General features: G+C 36.6%; 1 protein-coding gene across 1 annotated transcript in view; it reads left to right on the forward strand.

The window, feature by feature from the left end:
• The first annotated feature begins 7,936 nt into the window (after positions 1–7,936).
• LOC144438206 (short transient receptor potential channel 4-like) overlaps positions 7,937–23,020 on the forward strand; it is a 40,441-nt gene continuing 25,357 nt past the window's right edge. Inside the window, exon 1 of the mRNA XM_078127252.1 lies at positions 7,937–8,192. Within this exon, the coding sequence (XP_077983378.1) occupies positions 7,937–8,192 (256 nt within the window). The remainder of the gene's footprint in view (positions 8,193–23,020) is intronic.

Here is a 23,020-nt window from a genome sequence, read left to right on the forward strand (position 1 = left end):
CACTATGCGTGAAACTCCGAGTTACAACCAAGAAAGAGTTCCAGTACTACCAAAATTATTACGCTCTGCCACTGCGGTATAGAGCACTGTCTTAGCAGATTGATTCTCACCGAGTTATATATATATATATATATATATATATATATATATATATATATATATATATATATATATATATATATATATATATATATATATATATATATATATATATATATATATATATATATATATATTTGTTCTTGTCTCTGTTTCTTTCATAAAGTGTTTAAATATTACTTCATGTAAGGGTTCAAACATAACTATAGATACATAAAATAATACATATAACATGTATTACCTAGCTACCACACTCGTTACAGAACATGCCATGGAAGTGTTTGGCTGTTTCACAATCAGTGCTTCACTTATCTTGCACTTTGGGGCAAAAGTGAACTTGAAGGTTTTGTTATCGTAATCTTCATACTATTAGATAGTTTATAAAAAGAACTTAATCTAAATTGTTCTAGTCTCGTCAGTATGAATTTGTCAGAAGAGATGACTATACTTCCTATTTCAGACACTACATGTATCGACACCACAACTCAAATTCAAGTTTCTATTGTACACTAGGTATGACCTCCTAAAGTGCTCTAACACATCAGTAACTTTACTATACATGCAATATCAATGGCCCTATACCAATGTTACAGGCCCACTTTTATAACATGGAAAACGTATTTAAAAAGTTACACTTTTTGTCATATAACCTTAGCATTTGGGTGTTTGAGACGCACACAATTCTTGTTTGAGACACACACAATCCTTGTTTGAGACACACTGAATCCTGGTCATAAGACCTTAGCATTTGACGTTTTATGCTACAATTTACTCTAACACAGAACACATCAAAAGATGCGTTAGTCGGAGGTGACTTCTTCAAAGCATCCTGCTTTACACACTGTTACAATTTCGTGTGGTGTCTAAGACACACTAACTTCTGGTCTGTCGAACAGAGTAAATTGTTGACATTAACTCCGCTTTCAACGTTGAAGAGAGCGCTAGAGCAGTCAGTGGACGTCTACTACGCGGTGTCCAGTGTTTTCGGTGACCATCCCGCTTTCCACTGATGTTTCTCGTGTCTCCTTTTTCACCCCTCTCTCGCTGTGTCTTTTCGTAGAGTACGTACGTCCAGTGTCTACATCAAATTTTAAAAAGTGGTGTATGATACGCTCAAACTTAAATAATTCTTCATCCAAATTAGATGGTACTCGACTCTGCCGTGATAGCAGTCCTGCTTGCATACGGAGTAAGTCGTCCCTTGAGCGAACCGCGTACACCGTCTGCGAGCATGACTACCGTGAAAGTGACTCTTCAGAATCGCAATATCACAATTTTCTTGGTCGCGGTCCAATGGATGCTTCGCATCTCTTCGGCCATCTAGGTCCATGGAATCGTAAAAAGGGGATACTTTATCAGATCACCCTCCGAGAATATGGGTACGATGCCCCATTTCTCTCTCTCTCTCTCTCTCTCTCTCTCTCTCTCTCTCTCTCTCTCTCTCTCTCTCTCTCTCTCTCTCTCTCTCTCTCTCTCTCTCTCTCTCTCTCTCTCTCTCTCTCTCTCTCTCTCTCTCTCTCTCTCTCTCTCTCTCTCTCTCTCTCTGTGGTTTTTGAAGTGATTTTCTCCCAGATTCACTATATAAAAAAAAAGGGGGGGGGGTTCTTTTTCATTGAAATATTAACTGGAAAAGGGGTACATATGAAATTTCGCTAACAAGCCGGGGTACCCACCAATCCATGATCGAACGACTGCCACTGCCGGGGCCGCGTCGCGACGCGTCGGAGAGTCAGAATTGTACGGGGTGTTGGTCACCGAAAACACCCGTCCTGTAGACTACCCGAACTGTCAATCCGTGTTGACGGCCCTTTGATATGTGCTGTTTTAGAGTAAATTGTTGCAGAAAATGCCCAAATGCTAAACTCTTATGACCAGGATTCAGTGTGTTTCGAACACCTCAATTCTGGTCATAAGACCTTAGCATTTGGTTGTTTTCTGCAACAATTTACTCTAAAACAGAAGACATCAAGGGTTCCGTCAATGAGAGTTGATGCAGACACAAGTTGGTGTGGTTTCGACTGGAGTGTTTGTTTTGTCGCCTGGAACTGACGCATCTTTTGATGTGTCCTGTTTTAGAGTAAATTGTTGCACAAAACGGCAAATGCTAAGGTCTTTTGACCAGGATTGTGTGTGTTTCGAACAAGAATTGTGTGTGTCTCAAACACCCAAATGCTAAGGTTATATGACAAAAAGTGTATATTTACTTTAGCTTTTCGATGCTTGGCAATATATATCTCAGAGGCTATGGGGGGGGGGAACCCCTTGGACTCCATCACCTCAGAGGCCACCCATTCGTTAAACCAACAATAAGAATCACCAAAATTGGTAAAAAAATTTCAAAAGCTTCTAGGGGGACCCCCTAGGACCCCCCCCCCCCCATAAGAGGTAGACATGTCCAAGCCTCAAATCAAAGTTCTTCCCTCCAGCTCTTACTGTCAAGATGCCAAGAAACTTTATTTCAAAATTTTTCAACCATGTGTAGTTGCTTTTTACAATTGTTAGAGCTGTCTTGTAAAGCTTGCAAATTATTGTCTGAAAGTGTCTGTTAATAGCCTGAAAATGGCTTTAAGAGTAAAAAATCCTCCAGGGCGTCTAGGGGAGACCCCCTAGAACCCCCCCTCCCATTCACACACACTCACACAAGAGGTGGACATATCCCAGTCCAAAAGCTCTTCCCTCTACAGCTTACTGTCACATGCTATGAAACTTTATTCACGGGGGTCAGTGACTTTTTGTTGGCCCAATGGAAAAAAAACACTGACATCCCCTCCCCCATCCCCAAACTGGAGAAACTGACCGGTCTATCTGAATGTTTGAGCTCACCAATCAAGTTTCCGATTTGTATTTTCAGTGTGTCACCATACCATGGCATAAAAAACTGTCAATGATGTTCAAGTTACTTAATTGAAAATCAAACATGTATGAAATATGTAGTTTTCTAAATAAAATATGTGTGTGATAGAACAGCATCTTTTTACTCTCTGTATTACCCTGTGCGAAAACCAAACAGAAAATTGTGGCAACAAAAGTAGGTGTTCAACATTGACGTAAAAAAAATCCGGATATCTCAAAGAAGCAAAGAAAAAAAAGTTGCCAGCATAGGCGAAGGAGAAAAAAAATAATTCTCAGGCAAGCAGGTGGGAAAAAAATAATGACTCTCCACCAATCTTCCAAGCCCCTCCAGGATATCGAATGGTCTACCCCTTACTGTGTAGCCATGTCTGATTGCTGTGTAGCCATGTCTGATTACCGGCTGATATGTCTGACTACTGTGTAGCCATGTCTGATTACCAGCTGATATGTCTGATTACTGTGTAGCCATGTCTGATTACCGGCTGATATGTTTGACTACTGTGTAGCCATGTCTGATTACCGGCTGATATGTCTGACTACTGTGTAGCCATGTCTGATTACCGGCTGATATGTCTGATTACTGTGTAGCCATGTCTGATTACCGGCTGATATGTCTGATTACTATGTAGCCATGTCTGATTATCGGGTTGTTAGGTCTGATTACTGTGTAGCCATGTTTGATTACCGGCTGCTATGTCTGATTACTGCATAGCCATGTCTGATTATCGGGTTGCCATGTCTGATTACCGGCTGCAATGTCTGATTACTGCGTAGCCATGTCTGATTATCGGGTTGTTATGTCTGATTACTGGGTTGCCATGTCTGATTACCGGCTGCTATGTCTGATTACTGCGTAGCCATGTCTGATTATCGGGTTGTTATGTCTGATTACTGCGTGATTATCGGGTTGTTATGTCTGATTACTGTGTAGCCATGTCTGATTACCGGCTGCTATGTCTGATTACTGCGTAGCCATGTCTGATTATCGGGTTGCTATGTCTGATTCCTGGGTTGCCATGTCTGATTACTGGGTTGTAATATCTTATTACCAGGATGCTATGCCTGATTACATGTTTCTATGTTTGATTACTAGGTTACATTGTAAGTTGCTATGTCTGCTTACCAAACTTGCCATGTCTGATTACCAGTGTCAGGTAGCCATGTCTTATTACCGAGTTATTATGTCTGATTACCAGATCTAGACTGCTATGCCGTCTGATTACCAGGATGCTATTTATGATTACCTGGTGATTGTGATTTGTTTTACTACCAGATAGCTATGCCTGATTACCAAGTACTTCCTTAATGAACAGTCGATCAGTATTAACGTAGAGGGGTTCCAGTAATCAACATCACATTAATGCTAAGGTCAAAAGTTCAGGATTAGTTGAAGCATTACCGTCATTATGAAAAATCATTAAGCCACCAATGTTTATTACAAAATCGACTTTAGAACTATGCTAGCCAAAACTTTCGCAAATTTGTCACGTAAACGAGTGAATTAGTCATCTGACAGTCGGCAGTCTGGTTGCTATTACAATATACAGGGGTAAACTCGCTCCCCTACAGGCATTCCTTTAATTTCTGAGAATTTCATTATTTTTTCCTTCACATGACGAACTCGTAAGCTTACAAAGACCATATTCCTTTAACATGTTGGCGGAAATATATGGGCAGATTCGTTCAAACTCATAATATGCACATATGAATTTATATTGAAATAAAGTGACAATATACATTAATCTGTATTACGTGTTTATTACATGTAGCATAAGCCTCTAGTAGACTAAGTCTCTCTTATTATTTATTTATTTATTTGTTATTTATTATGTAATTCAGGCCATCAAAATACCACATGAAACAGAAAAAATATCCGGATACAAAAGGCAAAATAGCTATTTTACAAACATATGAACTTTATTAGATGTAGTAGTTTTATTCTCTGTAATTCTATGTTTTCCTCGTTTCAATGAAATACACTTGTACAGAATTCCCTTGCAACTACAAACATTTTGTCTTGGAAGGGTAGATGGTGTTGTGAAATCGTTATTTAGTATCATACATGCAAAAAATTGCGTTCCCAATGTCAAATATGGCATGAAATACACACAAATAACGTGTTAACGTGACTCTTAAGTTATTCAATCAATCATCGAATTCAATACATCATATAGTTACATATATACACAGACACCATTAATTTAGGAATGCATGGATATGGGCTACCAGTCATTGCTCTCGGGCTACCAATTTTTAAAGATGGTAGCCCACCTGGGCTACCAAGAAAAAAAACGAATTTCGAGCCCTGTATTGGTCAATAATACATGGAACCGACCCCGACCTTTTAGTTGTTTAAAAATGAGTATAATTATATGTATTTAACAACGGTGATACCGTTAACCGGCGAACGTTATCAATATCCAAATAGAAACAATATGGTGTGAACAAATATAGAAAGATTACATATTCATGAAATATTTCTATCCAGAATATATAAAAAGCATGTTTATGATATTTAAGGGTATTTTTAAAGATTAAAATGCATGTGTATAGTCATCTGTGTACGCTACTAATTTGCTCTTCATTTCGTTTAGCACATACTAGCAAATGCATCTAGGATCTAGAAAAGTTCGTGGCGCAATCTGATTTGATATGATCCGAAAACGTCTCATCCATGACACTATGCATGGTGTCAATAACAGTTGCCCCATAAACCACAGTTTGCGATATACGCAACATATGTTACTAGTTTTCGTTTATGTGACAAACCTGTGCTAGCAATACATGGACATCGCTTCTATATATATCAGAGCCTTAGTTGGTATTCAGTGGTGGGAATCGTCGTTGCTTGATTTATAATACCAACAGCATAGCCCATTCTAGGATGCTCAACATACATATTTTATGCACACACATATAGACTACAGATCTTATACGTTCACTTTATGAAGAGTTTCTTTTCGAAGGTTTTGACGGTGGGGGTGGGTGTGTTTGAGTGTATGTGCGTGCGTGCGTGTGTCTGTCTGTCTGTCTGTCTGTGTGTTTGTCTGTCTTTGTGTATGTGTGTCTGTGTGTCTGTGTGTATGTATGTGTGTACAACTTAAACTCAAAAACTACCAGACCGATTACCTTGGTATTTGATGGGGACATTACACATTGGTGTCCAGTTGGGAAATTAGTCAAAGAAATCTGATCGCAGCAATGATGTCTGATTTTGGTCAAAAAATGTAATTTTTGGTCAAGAAACTGGTCTGAAATTTGGTGGGAACGTTCTTAGGGATGTGTAGATTAAGATTTGTTTATAACACGATGATTCCATATAATATGCAAATTAGGACTAAAAGATGTGTCATTTTGGCAAAAAAATCTTTAATGCCAAAACTACTGACTAGATTGTGCTGAAATTTAATGGGGATACTTTTAGGGGTGTATAGGTGAAGAAAGATTAAGCATATAATGATCTCATCAGCGATATGCAAATTAGGTGTAAACAGGTTAATTTCAAAAACTAATATCTCAAAAAACATTTGATCAACGAGACTGAAATTTGGTGAGATGTTTCTAGAAATGTTATTCTGCAGATTTTGTTCAAAACATTTTGACACAATTGACCCTAGCAACCATGACCACTCTCTTAGCAACAACAAAATGCCAGTATAGTTTGCTAAAATAACATCATTTGGTAGACAAATGAATAAACATTAAAAAATGTATGCAAATATACCTAACAACATGCCCACGTCCATAGTAACAGCCAAATGATCGAATATACAGGGCTGGATAGGCAACTGGATAATCATTCAGCAAATGAACACCTATACCTACCATGGAGCAGCATGTGGATAAACATGTTTTTTAAATGTACAGTTGTGCTACAACGCCAATGACGCTATTTTGTCTCTTATTTTCTGTCATTGCTTTGATAAATTGTACGCTCTAAGCAACGTCACTGTAGCAACGGAAAATAAACTGAATCTAAAGTATTGGCTGAGTACTATAGATATTATAAGAATTCAAAATCACCTGAATGTAAATTGGAATGATGTAAATATCAAAATTGACGAGATTCTTGTTTGTTTTGATCACCTGGAAGTCTTTATTATAGTGTCCATGATGATCACTAAACAAACTTATGTCATTTCATTATGATTTTTGTTATAATTAAAGTTTACACCATTTTTCATTATTTCCCTAGAAATGTGTGCATCCAGTTTTGGTTATTAAATTCACAAATTACTGTGAAGAAATATCGACGGTATTAGAGTCTTGGGAACGCCCTCAACGCCAGAAAATATTTCTTATATTGTATTTAAGCGGCTCCAAGCTCAATAATAAGGAACCGCATCCAGTAACATAACCCCACGGTAGAGCTATGTCGGTCGGAAATGGTCCAAAGCCAGGGAATTACAGAAATACATGCTTAGTTGTTTCCAACAGCAGACGAGCATAATGATTGCAAAGAAATTAGATTCATGTGTGTGATGAAATGAAAATACAAAATGTCTTCAGTTACGGTCGGTATAACATAAAACACCCACTTGTAGCTACAATCATACAACGAAACAAAAATATTTGAGGCTGGTACGAAGGAAATGGCACTCAGAGAATTTTAAGAACACAAATAATAAGCCATTGAAATGGGGTCACATCCTTACTCATCCAAACTCATCGTAAATGCTTCTGAATACAATAGTGGAGCTTTTTCGTAATTGCTTTTCTGGGCATGCAAGCGTAACCAATTAATTTATAGCTGGACACATTGCCTTATTATGCTACTGGTTCACTAATAAGCGATATCTAAGTACCGCGCGGAAGAGTGGAGGGCCTTTTGGTACGCATGCGCGTTACATATACATGGTGAGTGAGCTCGAGAAAGCGTCATCATCTGCTGTTTGCGTTTATATCATTCATCACGTCACCACTGTTTCCAAAAAAAAAATACAGTGTTGGTATATACTTGTTCACGTCAGTTCCACTACAAGAAATGGATGCAACCTCCAATTCAGGCAACCACCTTGACAACTCCGTTAAAGCGTTGGTATATTTTGTACATGTGCCTGCTGAAGCTATGAAGAAGAAAGCTCATACACCGGCCGAAGTCCTTTACCTGACTGCAGTTGAAAGAGGTGACAAAAAAGCCGTACTTGTTGCTTTAGAAAACTCGGATAATTTGAACATAAACTGTGTAGACAATGACGGCCGAAGTGCTCTCCTTATTGCAATTCAAAATGGCAACTCAGGTAAGTTTAAATATGACAACTAAAATGACTACCACAAAAAAGGCTCGAGAGAATCAATTGTGACAGGAGTATGTTGTAGTGTTGGCTACTTTTAGTAAGTCCATGTTAGCACACTTGCAAGTAAACATGAGTCCATTTGTTCCCGCTCCAGTAAAGCACTGATCGAGAAAAGAATTGTAATGTGTATATTTTGATCGAGCATTATGTATGTGGTGTAAATTCCAAAATTCCGCTAGTACTTGCAACCGGATGATCTCCAGTGAAGTTTGCCTTTATTACTGAAGCAGAACAGTTTAGAACGAAGAGTGAAATAAGCCATTCCTTTCCTCATGTCTTTCTAACCATTTCTAACTAGTCTCTGAGTATATATCATAAAATTTTATTCAAATTTCCACACTATATCACCCCATGTTCTACGAACGTCATGAAATTGTATCGACTACAATACAGTGTATAAATTAGCGTTCAATTTCATATTGGTGTTCAGTGCATACGTTTTAGTAACTGACGTATGATCATTTATGGAATGTCGACATCCTGACTGACGGTAAATTCAATGTACATTTCACAATGATATTCTCACTTAATAAACTCTGTGAAAGTGATACCTGTGCTTACAAAGAATTAAGTTTGCTATTCAGGTAGGTAAATTCCAGGTGATCCAATTTTCTGAATTGCCAATGTAACCCCGTCACTGGGAAAATCACATTGTTCCCGTAATTAGAATCACCAAATGCAATTTGGAATTGCACATTGCAAAATTATATATATTGAATGAGCAGTCCAGTCACTTAATTACGTAATTATTCTAAATATTTTTAGTAATAGCGTATACAAATGTTGAAACGTCCCGTCGTTTGTCGCATTGCGGTATGATTTCTCAAGAACGATTGCTGAGAATTGGAAGAAACATTTATTTGAATAGATAACTATTTCTACGAATACTATTGTAAATGAAATGATAATCCAGATCAAGATAAATGTTATTAGTGACAAATGAAAGCATTACGGGAATAATAGCAACGAATAAATTGTAGACGAATACTACAAAGATTACCTACATAGATATATCGTGATCTGTAATACCGACCTGTAACTGTACAGTGCAGTTAGTGATCGTGGTGTGCATTGCCGACCTGTAAATGTACAGTGCAGATAGTGATCGTGACGTGCATTGCCGACCTGTAAATGTACAGTACAGTTAGTGATCGTGGTGTGCATTGCCGACCTGTAACTGTACAGTGCAGATAGTGATCGTGATGTGTAACACCGACCTGTAAATGTACAGTGCAGATAGTGATCGTGATGTGTAACACCGACCTGTAAATGTACAGTGCAGATAGTGATCGTGACGTGCATTGCCGACCTGTAAATGTACAGTACAGTTAGTGATCGTGATGTGTAACACCGACCTGTAAATATACAGTGCAGATAGTGACCGTGATATGTAATACCGACCTGTAAATGTACAGTACAGTTAGTGATCGTGACGTGCATTGCCGACCTGTAAATGTACAGTACAGTTAGTGATCGTGATGTGTAATACCGACCTGTAAATGTACAGTGCAGATAGTGATCGTGATATGTAATACCGACCTGTAGATGTACAGTGCAGATAGTGATCGTGATATGTAATACCGACCTGTAAATGTACAGTGCAGATAGTGATCGTGATATGTAATACCGACCTGTAAATGTACAGTACAGATAGTGATCGTGATGTGCATTGCCGACCTGTAAATGTCCAGTGCAGATAGTGATCGTGATGTGTAATACCGACCTGTAAATGTACAGTGCAGATAGTGATCGTGATGTGTAATACCGACCTGTAAATGTACAGTGCAGATAGTGATCGTGATATGTAATACCGACCTGTAAATGTACAGTGCAGATAGTGGTCGTGATGTGTAATGCCGACCTGTAAATGTACAGTACAGTTAGTGATCGTGATGTGTAATACCGACCTGTAAATGTACAGTGCAGATAGTGATCGTGATGTGTAACACCGACCTGTAAATGTACAGTACAGTAAGTGATCGTGATGTGTAATACCGACCTGTAAATGTACAGTGCAGATAGTGATCGTGATGGTGATGTGTAATACCGACCTGTAAATGTACAGTGCAGATAGTGATCGTGATGTGTAACACCGACCTGTAAATGTACAGTGCAGATAGTGATCGTGATGTGTAACACCGACCTGTAAATGTACAGTGCAGATAGTGATCGTGATCGTGATGTGCATTGCCGACCTGTAAATGTACAGTGCAGATAGAGATCGTGTATGTAGTATGAAAGGAAATGGCTGGGCATTACTAAATCTAAATGAATTGGTGATCTGAAGCGAGATAAGTGGTCAAATTTTCATGAAATATAGCATTTAATCAGCAAATAAGAAAAGAAGGAACTAGAACAAATACAGGCAATTGTTGTACATGACAGGTGCTGGGATATTTTGAAGGTATGTCAAGACGAATTAGCATAAAGGTTTGTACTTAAAATTGAGTTTCTTGCCTAGATATTTCGCCTGTGCTTATTAAGTATTCTATCTCAATATGTGCACTTGGATGATATCATTATACCTATCGACAAAACGAGTCAAGTTTAATAAATATTGTATACATACAGTGACCTCATCATCGATGATAGTTTCCAATACCCTGTAAACAAATCAATAAAATGAAGGTATGAGAGCTATTTATACATACAAAGTACATGTACATTTCATTGAACAGAACATGTTCTTTTTATTTATGCATTACTGGAAAGACAATATAATTTTGTGTATTAAATTGAGACACACTAGCAAAATAAAGTACATGAACAGACAAAACATATTGGCTGACATTAAACTTTCTATGGTACATTGATAGTTGTCGTTAACTTTGGCAACTATGCAAATTACCCCTCATTATAAAAATAGATACCCCTTGCTCGTGACACACCATAGTGGTTTGTCATGTGGAATGAATCAACGGAGAAATGAATGGGTTATGATGTCAATAATAAATTTCACTGCCATAGTATTATCAGACAGACAGACAGACAGACAGACAGATGCGGTCATCTCTGTAAAACATTATAGCTAAATGTCTAGATGACGCCATGACCATGCTAATGTAACCAGTGGTTACTACGTCATTGAAAATTTATAGCGGTTGATATGTGTTACCATATCAACAAGTCAAAGAAATGTGATAATGATATGGTATTTAATCACTAGCATCTCTCTGGCAAGTAACACTCATATAATATGAAAGAACTATGGCAATGGCAGTTTCTATGGACATGTAGGTCCCTGGAGGCCATGGGCTTCTATTGGGAATATATTTCATTTAATTTATCAATTAGGTACATGTATTTGTAAGACCTGAAATTAAACTGAGCGAAGTCGTACGTACGTTCTGTAGAAGCATGAATACTGCAAAGTTGAACTTCCGTAGACACGTTCACATTGTTGCCCTTTTCAGTACATTTCAGGAATTACAGTGGGATATTAAAGACAACGAAAAGAATGAATTATTTCATTTGCAACGTTTTGAATGCTCTTTTCTTATTTTACCCCATTTGAGCAATTAACTAGAGTGCAATTAAACAATAATTAATATTTCAAGGAACGTGAAATCCGACATGTCTTGTGTTCATTGTGCATATTAAATACAGGTGAGAGATATCATTTCGATAGATTGATGGTGAAAAAAATGCCTGAATAAATGCGCTGTTTTATAAAATGTTTGTAAACAAAAAATATTACAGAGTAAGTATGCATAAGACCTGTTTCTCCCATTACGTCGTATAACCAATAGCTTTATAGACCACCGGCTGTTAAAAGGGGACGTTTTAATTTCATATTCAAAAAGCCGAGACACCCAACGATTTAATCGTAATGTGTGTAGTTAGCAGCTTTACCGCAGCTGGAGTGCTTGGTGACTAATGTGAGTGATAAGGGTGAATTTGCTTTTAATGAACGACATCAGTCAGTATATAGTAGGCCAACACATCGTCCCCACATGTCATCATATTTTATGTGTAAACACACGCACATATATATATCTAAAATAGCAAAATACAATTTAAAGTGTACAACAGCTGTTGTTAAACTACAGACCTACAGGCAGCGGATAGGCTATGTTACTTTATGAAAACTGTACGAAGCAAACAAGCTGCTACAGGGACGAATAAAACATGGCTGCCATTGTTGCAACGGTTGCTGCCGCTGTATTGAAAACATCTCGTATTTCAAAAATGTGTTTTGTACGTCTGTTTTGTTTGCTGACTATTGATAAATATTTGGGTAATCCATTAGAAGGGGGTTCAAATTAATGCCTGACTATGTAATGTGAGTCACCATGAAAGAAATCCACCTGAGCTTGTATCCGGGAAAAATAAATTGACATAGCTATTCTTATATCTTGACAAAGTAGACACGGTGTTATTTATTCGTTGGCGGTACTTTCATCCGTTACTGTCGGAAACTTTTCAAACTTACGTATCTCTTGCAATAACCTTCGAATCCCTCTTGACCAAGGACTGACATGTTTAATGTTCTAGGGTCATGCACATTTTCCTGTTACAAAAAGATACGGCATTGATATTCCACCCGCGATTCTACGCCTAACTTGTCAATGACAACATGGAGTCTACATTGTAACCCTTCTCACTTGACTTTTACAATTCACTATTAAAATGCTAAGACCACGGAAATATTACAGCAGCTGCTCAACAGTAAGTTATTAGTTGTTTTCCCATCCTCTTGAATAAACACAGACACTTAATTACTCCAAACAGCTGATCAATCTAATGCTTTGTGGTATCAAATCTAAATACCTTTTAAAAAACAAAAACTGACATTTGCCTAAGACAAAACTTATGACAGACGAACGACAAGAGAATTTCTGGTTTGTTTATCATTTATAAACACGACTAACAGGTCATGTATGGTGATGTAACAGTTCAGTGCAGAGAAAGGTTGCAAGTAATTACCTAAGTAATAAGTAAATGTCTTATGAAAATTGACAGCGTATATATATGAAGTGTTTATGCAAATGAACAATTGTAGGAACTCAACCTTCGATTAAAATGTCCTTTTGGTACAACCAAACATTTTCAATAACTTCACTAATTATCATCTTATACGACGCGTGGTATATCGTATCTGCATAATGTTACGACGCCAACTTTGATCACGACTTCTGGGTTACCTATGTATAAATACAATGTATATAGGCTTATTCATTTATTTCATTTCCATACCAATTTTCATACTTTCAAGATATTTTAGAACGTTGAGAATATATTACTCTTAACCGAGGAGTCGCCATATATGATCGTTATTCGCACAATTAAAAGGATTGGAATGGACAAGCGTACACAGCAATATTTATTACTAACATGGGCAGTTTTGAATGTACAGCTGTCCTCTTTTCAAAGGATGAAATCTTAAAAGATAAGGCTGTCCTCTTTTCAAAGGATAAGGGATTAAATCTTAAAACGTGCGGCTTTCCTCTCTTCAAAGGATGGAATCTTACATCTGAATGTGAAAATGCCCGTTGGAAGTTCTGAGGTAATGTCATATAGAACCATTGTATGACTAAGACTGAAATTGGAAATTTTATAATTCAAAAAAACATAATTACACATAGTTTTTTTGTTCCAACAATGACAAGTAAGTTTTTCTTTGTAAAAAACCCCTATTGGATACTGTTAAAATGTTCAAAGTTAGTGAATTAGTTGTTCGTTTGTTTACAGGATAATTCATATATTGCAATAGTGTACAAGGACACTGTCACCTGACACAACCTTATTTCTCTTCAGCGTAATTGAACGCGAAAATAAAACGCAGGGTCAATTGTCAATTTTGACTCATTAGTGCACTCCAGGTTAAGTGGTCTTTAAAGATCACCAAAGTATAACCATATTTAAACTGAATACCTCCCATAAGGGCAAAACCATAAATGTTTGGTCCTACACAGTGGGAATGCAAAATTCTGAGCTATAGCTATACGAAATTTGAAGCTTGCATGCTAAACATATTGCCTAAGTATCGTAAAATCATTAATTATACAAATTAACCATTAAGATTATAAGCTGCATCAACAAGCTTTAAAGAAAACGTGCACCTCTTTACCATCAATGAATTTACTAAATTATCTGAAATTTAAAGTTTGAATTCTAGAGATATTGCCTAATTATAACAAAGTTATTATTTATGCAGCTTAATTACTGAAAACCATTAATACGCAAATTAACCTTAAAAGCAAAAGTAATGTTAACAAACTTCCTAGGACCTGTGCGAATTGTTATGGTTGATATATGTACCAAATAATATGAAATCGGAAGCTTGTATTCTTAAGATATGGCCTAATTACCAAATTTCATTAAGTATGTAAATGACTGATTAAAACCAAAAACTTTGCCAGCAGGCTTTATAGGATATCTGTGCTATGTAAGGATGATGTACTGAAAATCATTTATTATGCAAATTATTGATTAAAACTATAATCTACATCAACCAACTTTACACATCATATGAACAAATGTACAATTATTAGAGTGAAATGACAGGCGTGGATGCTAGCTAGTTATTTTCAAGGACTATATGTTTATGTATGATTTTTTTTAGGTCGTTAGCAAATAGGGGCTCGAAATATATAATAAATTGTTGTCTTCCTTGTCTACAGGCTAAATATAGCAACGTTTTACTAGAATATATTTCCCCTACCTCTATGGAAAGAGCACTAGTATAGAGCATATATTAATACATTTATAGTAGCAGGATTCATGTGATATTTTCCTAAGGAGAAAACAATCTTAGCAATAATACGTGTCCCTGTGGAACCAAACAAAAACAAAAACGACATCGATATGTAACTGTATGTAATGCAAGACACACAGACACGCGCGAACTTCAAGAAATACAAAAGAAGCTTAATTTTATGTTTATGGTTAAATAACAAGCCATACAATACTGCACTACGACTACTGCCGTACGGTTAGGTAAAGGTGACATATGTGCCCAACGGCAAGCCTAAGCTTGAATTCTTGCCTTGACAAAAGAATTTCAAACTTTGTTAGGGTGACATCCATATGACACTTTCCTTTACATTATTCCAAGTTTACCAAGTCCAAGTTAGATTAATGTCTTATTGTATGTATGTATGTATGTATGTATGTATGTATGTATGTATGTATGTATGTATGTATGTATGTATGTATGTTGTTGTTTTCTTTCCGTAATGCTGTCTGCACATATTTCATCAAGCTATCACAGAAAGGGTATTCTGACCGACATTTCGTTTGTTATTGGGTGGAATTAATATTTTTTCAAAACTAAAAAGGTAAAGATTAAAACAATTAATTAGAATAAAATTCCAACCTACCTACGCTATTTTCTGAAGCAATGTTATAGGAGGCACAGAATTTCTTTTTCGTCTTATATGACATGGTGATATGTGGAACGCAAACACACCTAACATTGCTAAGAGCGGGAGAAAAAAAATCGTAGTTTCGTTCAACCTACAATGAAAAAAGATACTTTTGAAGGATTGGGAAGATAAAAAAAATTAAATGAGTATTATTAAACTCTAAAGACACACCCCTTTTGTAAATAACATGAAGTAACACCTGAAGTATTTGCATACTTGCTAAATGGTAAGAATATGTACAGTTAGTTTGAATATTGCGCAACATCCCAAAATGGTTATCCTTTAAGATGACAAGGATTTTGTGTGTTTCAAACACCCAAATGCTAAGCCTTCAAGACAAAGAGTGCATTTACCCAGTTTGTTAAGTTCTGATTCTATCTACTACCGATCGTCGTCACTCAGATTTCGTTTGTATGATTTCAATATGCTGTTTTATATTGAGTTATTATTTGCAAATATATATCATTTAAGACTTTTTTGTAATGTAGGTCACCATTTTCATTTTTTGTGATCACCTCTGCAATGTTCACCGTGTGGCCTCTTTTCTTTATTCAAACTGGCGATGACGTTTTTCCTTTAACTGTCTATTCCTATTTGTCAATGTATGTTGATGATTTAAAGAAAGATCATGTCACTACCCTTTGTCGCAGACTGCCGTCTACAGAGATCAGTTTGACTTGAGTTTTTTTATTACATAAATTGTGCAATCCGGTGGATTAATCTTTAATCGCAGCTAATGCAATATGATTCCATTTACCAATTATATTTGCTATTGGTAAAAATTGGATAGACTCCAGAGACTTTGAGTCCTGGAGAATTCTTGGGAGTTTACGTATTGAATTTTAATGAATTGAAACTTGCATACAGGTAGACAACTGCGTAAAGCAATTTTGTCATCTATGTATTACCGTATCTAGACATGAGCCTATAGAATGATAAGAAAATTAATTCATACGATAAAATGATATCTTGATTTCTTCCCAGATAGACCTCGGTCTGCATATGATTAAGATGCTATTATTGTGTTTTCTCCTTGCATCTGACAAAATGTTAGCTTGTATGAAACTAGTTGTTTGAATTGGTTTCTCACCCATCAAGAATTTTGATTTTGAAAGAAATCGATGCCCATAGACCATTTGAACAGGATGATATCTATGTAGCTTATCATGGAAATGTATGCATATTAAATAACCGAATTTACATATGAATGAAACGTTTTAGCATATTATTTTTTCATCTCTGCAAGTGTTAGCATAAGTGACATGTAACTTTACATGGTTGTGCAAAGCACTGTAACAGCGTAGGTTGATATCTCGTCGGAAAATATTTAAACATCAAAATGATGATTGAATACAACAAAATATATACACTATGTGGTTAATGTATATATACTCTTACGGCAACTGCGTATGGATTACTTAAGTTTGCATATTGATACCTTACATTTAGCATGTCAATTGTGTACAGTGATGGTGCAATATATAGAATGATGGTATCTTGTGGGAGAATCATTCCATGAAAGGAAAGAAAATGGAGTTCTGTATTTTTCTGTTGAATAATGACTTCATGACTTGTCAACGGAAATACTCTACATCAAATAGTTGTAGTTTAGTTTGCCTATTCAACAATTTCTCATCAGGCTTTGTAATTCTTAACAAATAGTAGATTGAACTACGAGTAACTGAGCAAAATAATTGTATAGATTGATATCTTTGTGGAGTCATGATGGGTGAATGGTTAGCGTGACCGGCTTGGAATCTGCAGGTTGCAGGTTGTGAAGTCATGATGGATGAATGGTTAGCGTGACCGGCTTGGAATCTGCAGGTTGCAGGTTGTGAAGTCATGATGGGTGAATGGTTAGCGTGACCGGCTTGGAATCTGCAGGTTGCAGGTTGTGAAGTCATGATGGATGAATGGTTAGCGTGACCGGCTTGGAATCTGCAGGTTGCAGGTTGTGAAGTCACGATGGGTGAATGGTTAGCGTGACCGGCTTGGAATGTGCAGGTTGCAGATTGTGAAGTCATGATGGGTGAATGGTTAGCGTGACCGGCTTGGAATCTGCAGGTTGCAGGTTGTGAAGTCATGATGGATGAATGGTTAGCGTGACCGGCTTGGAATCTGCAGGTTGCAAGTTGTGAAGTCATGATGGGTGAATGGTTAGCGTGACCAACTTGGAATCTGCAGGTTGCAGGTTGTGAAGTCATGATGAGTGAATGGTTAGCGTGACCGGCTTGGAATCTGCAGGTTGAAGGTTGTGTAGTCATGATGGGTGAATGGTTAGCATGACCGGCTTGGAATCTGCAGGTTGCAGGTTGCAGGTTGTGAAGTCATGATGGGTGAATGGTTAGCGTGACCAACTTGGAATCTGCAGGTTGCAGATTGTGAAGTCATGATGAGTGAATGGTTAGCGTGACCGGCTTGGAATCTGCAGGTTGCAGGTTGTGTAGTCATGATGGGTGAATGGTTAGCGTGACCGGCTTGGAATCTGCAGGTTGCAGGTTCGAGCTCTGTCGCGGCCTGCTGTTTGTTTCTGAATGGCTAAAGTCTTTGGGCAAGATTTGAACCACGACTGTGCCTCAGTCAACCCAGCTGTATAATTGGGACCTGGTAGGATGTAGGTTGCAATGTGAAGGCTTTAATCCTATGCGCTGAAATGGCTGCAATGGATTGTATGCTCCCCGGGGAGTTGAGGAAGACTAAATGGTCGTTGTGCCGTTCTGATCCGAGACAGGGGTAATAATTATAAAGCGCTTTTCGCACGGCATGGGAAAGCACTATATAAGAACCAAACATTATTATTATTATCTTGTCGGATTAAAGGTTATTAATAGAAAGGTATGCATCATTATCTGCTTGAATTGTACTCAAACGGATTAATCAGTTTCCATATCTCTCTCCTTGCTTCTGGGATTATTATTACGTTTTCACATGAATTAGAATGATAGATTATTATCTTACTAGTTTGACTGAACTACGGTTAGCAAGTACAATAGTCATGGTGAAATACGTGTCTGTCTGTCTGTCTGTCTGTCTGTCTGTCTGTCTGCTGGATGTAAATCAAGTGTATGTATGTATGTATGTATGTATGTATGTATGTATGTATGTATGTATGTATGTATGTATGTATGTATGTATGTATGCATGTATGCATGTACATGTATGTACGCATGCATGCATCTATCTATCTATCTATCTATCTATCTATCTATCTATCTATCTATCTATCTATCTATCTATCTATCTATCTATCCATCCATCCATCTAGCCATCTGTCTGTCCATCTCTAGCTCTCCATCCATCTATCTGCCTATCTACCTACCTACCTATATATCTATGTATCTATCTATCTATCGGTCTATGTATTGGTCTATCCGTCCAGCCATCTGTCTGTCCATCTCAAAACATTGTCCTATGGCAACAAAGCATGAATATCTAAATGTATTTTAATACGATTGAGGGTATATGTCCTCAGTAAACCTAGGTTTTATGGATGCATTTACTGTGCAATTTATAAGGGAAAACATATTCTACTCCAGCACATGTAACTTTAAAGTTAAAAGTCCTCGGCCTATTGCTTTGGTATTTAGTGGAGATGCAGAACTTTATGTTAAAATAACTTACAAGCCTTAAAAAGGTAGTGCGTAGATCTCCGAAATTGTGTGGCAATGTTCGTTCTTTAAGGTGTCTCGGTGAAGAATAGTTCAAGACATTATGACCAAATTGTTCAAATGCAAATTAGACTGATTTAGTCAAAATTCCCAACTAATGGGTATATCAGTCTAAAATGTTGTTGGAATGTTTCTAAGGATATGTAGATGAAACATGTTTGATGACATGAAAGCCTTACAGTTGATATAAATATGAAATCGAAAAAATGTTTGTTTTCAAAACTAAAAACTCAAAAAATGCCCAACAAATAGGTTTGATAATTGATAGTACTATTCTCATCGGTGTCTATGTTATATATAACTCAATGTAATGTTGAGCTACCCAATGTTATCATACGCTAATCATATATGACGTCACAGTATAACCAGTTGTGCTGCAACGCTATTGACGCTATTTTCATGGATATTATTGCGTACAAGTTATATACTGAGTAATTCACTTATAAGTGAATTCACGTGGCATTTTCCCGTAAGACTGCATCTGACAAGTAGGAAACTTGTTTATGAAAATTTGTTCAGTACAGCGTATATATTTTAGTTGATATTAAATGAGTGGTCCTTATAAAAAAAATAACCTAGACCCCATTGAGTATGTTACGTTCACGCTTTTTCATTGTACATAATGAACTTTCCTCTTCTTTACCAACTTTGAATTTAAATCTTTATATTGAATCTTAATATTCCTCGACTTATGTTTGTGCCACTTTTAGCAGGGTCCCACTTGTTATATGTTTCATGAATAAGTAAATGAAAGACGAATCACTATACGAAAAGTCAAATTTACCCACCTTTACCCTACCTGTGACCAACCTAACTACCATCTCTGTCAAGGGGTAGTATGAGACGAAGTGACACTTTTGACTGTTTACAGCCCCCAGGGGAGAGATCACCGGGGGTAAATTAAGTCAAAGGTGTCACTTCGTCTCATATTCGCCACATTTGCACATCCTCTGCTAAAGATTTACCTGCTAAATATGACTTTTCGTATAGTGAATATAATTAACAACTTACATAACTTTGTAAGCAGCACTGTTGCAATTACCATATATGAAAGTTTAATATACCCGAGGGTAAAATCTGACTATTGCGGGTAGTAGGAACACAAATACAATTCTATATGGGGCAGAATATAAGATCTAGAGGGACCTCCCACGACAAGTAATTATTTGCTATGCATAATGTGTGATGAGAAGACAGTTTTTGTCTTGCATCAGACAATAACAACACTAATCTTCCACTTACAAGAGATTACTCCACTATAATGAAATATTACACATTTGAATTTTTGAGGTTTTGTTAAAAACGTGCTAGACTGATTAATAAATCTACCCATTGGCAACATCTGTTTTATGTCAATGTTTAGACTGGGTACAAAAGAATTGCTGCCACTCAGACATATTGAATTTGTTCACTACACAATATGCGGACGGTAGACATATTTGTTTAAGCTCACGCATGTATTTTCTACAAACTCAACAGGCGATGCTATAAGGGACAGGTTAATCATTTCAATTCAATAGATTCAACAATTACTCTAAAATATCATCATTATTTTGTTACCTCAGATCAATTATCTATCAGTGAGTTAGGTTGCAGCGAAAATCGTCCGATTATCCCATTAACTGAAATTGGAATTGACTAGGATCATTAAGAGAGAATTTTATAAAAGATCTCACCTAATAACAATTTAATTTAGCAATGCCGGGGAGATAAAAGAAAATAAGATCGATTACTCAATTACATGTTGCAATTGATGCTTGGACGTCCTGAATACAATTTAATAGAACAGTATTCCTCCAGTCATACATATCGGATGAAATATCGATGTCAGTAATTTCATTGTTTTCATTTTTATTGCGACGATGAACAGTAATCGTTTGTGGTAAAAGAATCATATATGGCGGCAACCAGCAACACAAACAAAAAAACATCAACAACAACAACAACAAAACTGACGATTGTTACGATACAGTATATGTCCTTGCCATGGAAACATATAGCAATACCTTGGCCGCTTTCTTGGAAGGTCTGTGGCATTTCTTCGTAATTAGTGAACCATGTTAACAATTTAATATGTGTAATGAAATGGTGAAAGTACAACAATGCCAATCGAAATTTGCTGGTACTCTGTGTAGTCATACTTCTAATGTCCATACACAGTTGTCTAACTTCCCGCTTTCAAGTAAATTATGTTGTTTATTCATGGCATATATACTTGTTTCTGGTATATGGCTATATCGTGTTATATGTACAGGTCTCTTCGACTTCGCAAATTTACATTCTCATACATAAGTAAACTATTCCCTGTTTGTTCAGAAAGCGTACATGTCATATTTTGCAATATGTCAAAGTTATGTGTACGTACGTACGTATGTACGTATGTATGTATGTATGTATGTATGTATGTATGTATGTATGTATGTATGTATGTAATAAGGAACGAGTGAGACAGTCCGAATAGATGCAATCAAATGTTTCGAATAAAATTCTTTATCAAGGATTTCAAGGCACGACAATATAGGTTAACACCTGACTATATCTCAATGTTCTTCTATAGAACGACAACCGCGAGATTGACGGTTATACGCCTAACAAGATCTAAAATTCACACGCACCAAAAATAACCCTATAGAACATGTATGTATGTATGTATGTATGTATGTATGTATGTATTTGTTGTATGTATGTATGTATGTATGCATGTATGTATGTATGTATGTATGTATGTATGTATGTATGTATGTATGTATGTATGTATGTATATGTGTGTGTATGTATGTATGTATGTATGTATGTATGTATGTATGTATGTATGTATGTTAAGCAGGAAGAAGAGACAAAAAAGTAAAGAGAATCAATCACACACACTCTTTAAACAAGAATGAAGCAATGTCACTGTATCCGATATCAGTATCGGAACACATTGACACCTGACAATGCCTCCTTATAATGAAATAATGTGTTATATTCAATTGGTAACTGAATAATTTCCCTTTGGTCCTTTATTCATTTTGCCAAGTATGAATACATATGATATCCTCTGAAGAACATTGTTTTGCAATCGCTCATTATCACTTTCACAAAAGGAAATAAATAAAAATCATTCTTATCAAAAAGTGTCTATTGTATAAACATTAGTATGTTTATGTATTATATTGCTATATTATTTCATTAACAATATGAGCTAACTGTGTTCATATGCAACTTCATAATACAATGGAAAAGCTAATGATTCGTCCATAAATCAATATATCTACTAGCTAAATCTCTGTAGTTATATAAATTCGTAGTACAAGCTTATTACCTGAATCATCTCATCTTTATTAAAATTACAGTTCAACTGTATCTCAGGATCTGTATCTTTATTGGTGCGACTGCATTTTAACGTTATTGGTTTTTTTTTAATAGTAAGATGGTGACAATGACATTGTTGTTGCTGATGGTAATGATAGTGGTGGTGGTGGTGGTGGTGGTGGTGGTGGTGGTGGTGGTGGTGGTGATATTGTAGTGGCAGGATGTTGGTGGTATTGATGATATTTTGGTATTGTATTGTTAGGGTACTTGTGGCAATAGTGGCTGTTGCTGGTATCAAATAGTGGTGGTAATGGAGGTATTGTGGTTTTGGTTTTGGTGTTGGTGTTGGTAATGAGAACTATAACTCGTGAATACAGTACACAGAATACTTGTATTCCACAACGCCGCTCCTATGGTAATAGTGGTCGTGGTTGTAAATATT

This window comes from Glandiceps talaboti, chromosome 1 (genome assembly GCF_964340395.1).
Source record: "Glandiceps talaboti chromosome 1, keGlaTala1.1, whole genome shotgun sequence".
NCBI classification, from domain to species: Eukaryota; Metazoa; Hemichordata; class Enteropneusta; family Spengelidae; genus Glandiceps; species Glandiceps talaboti.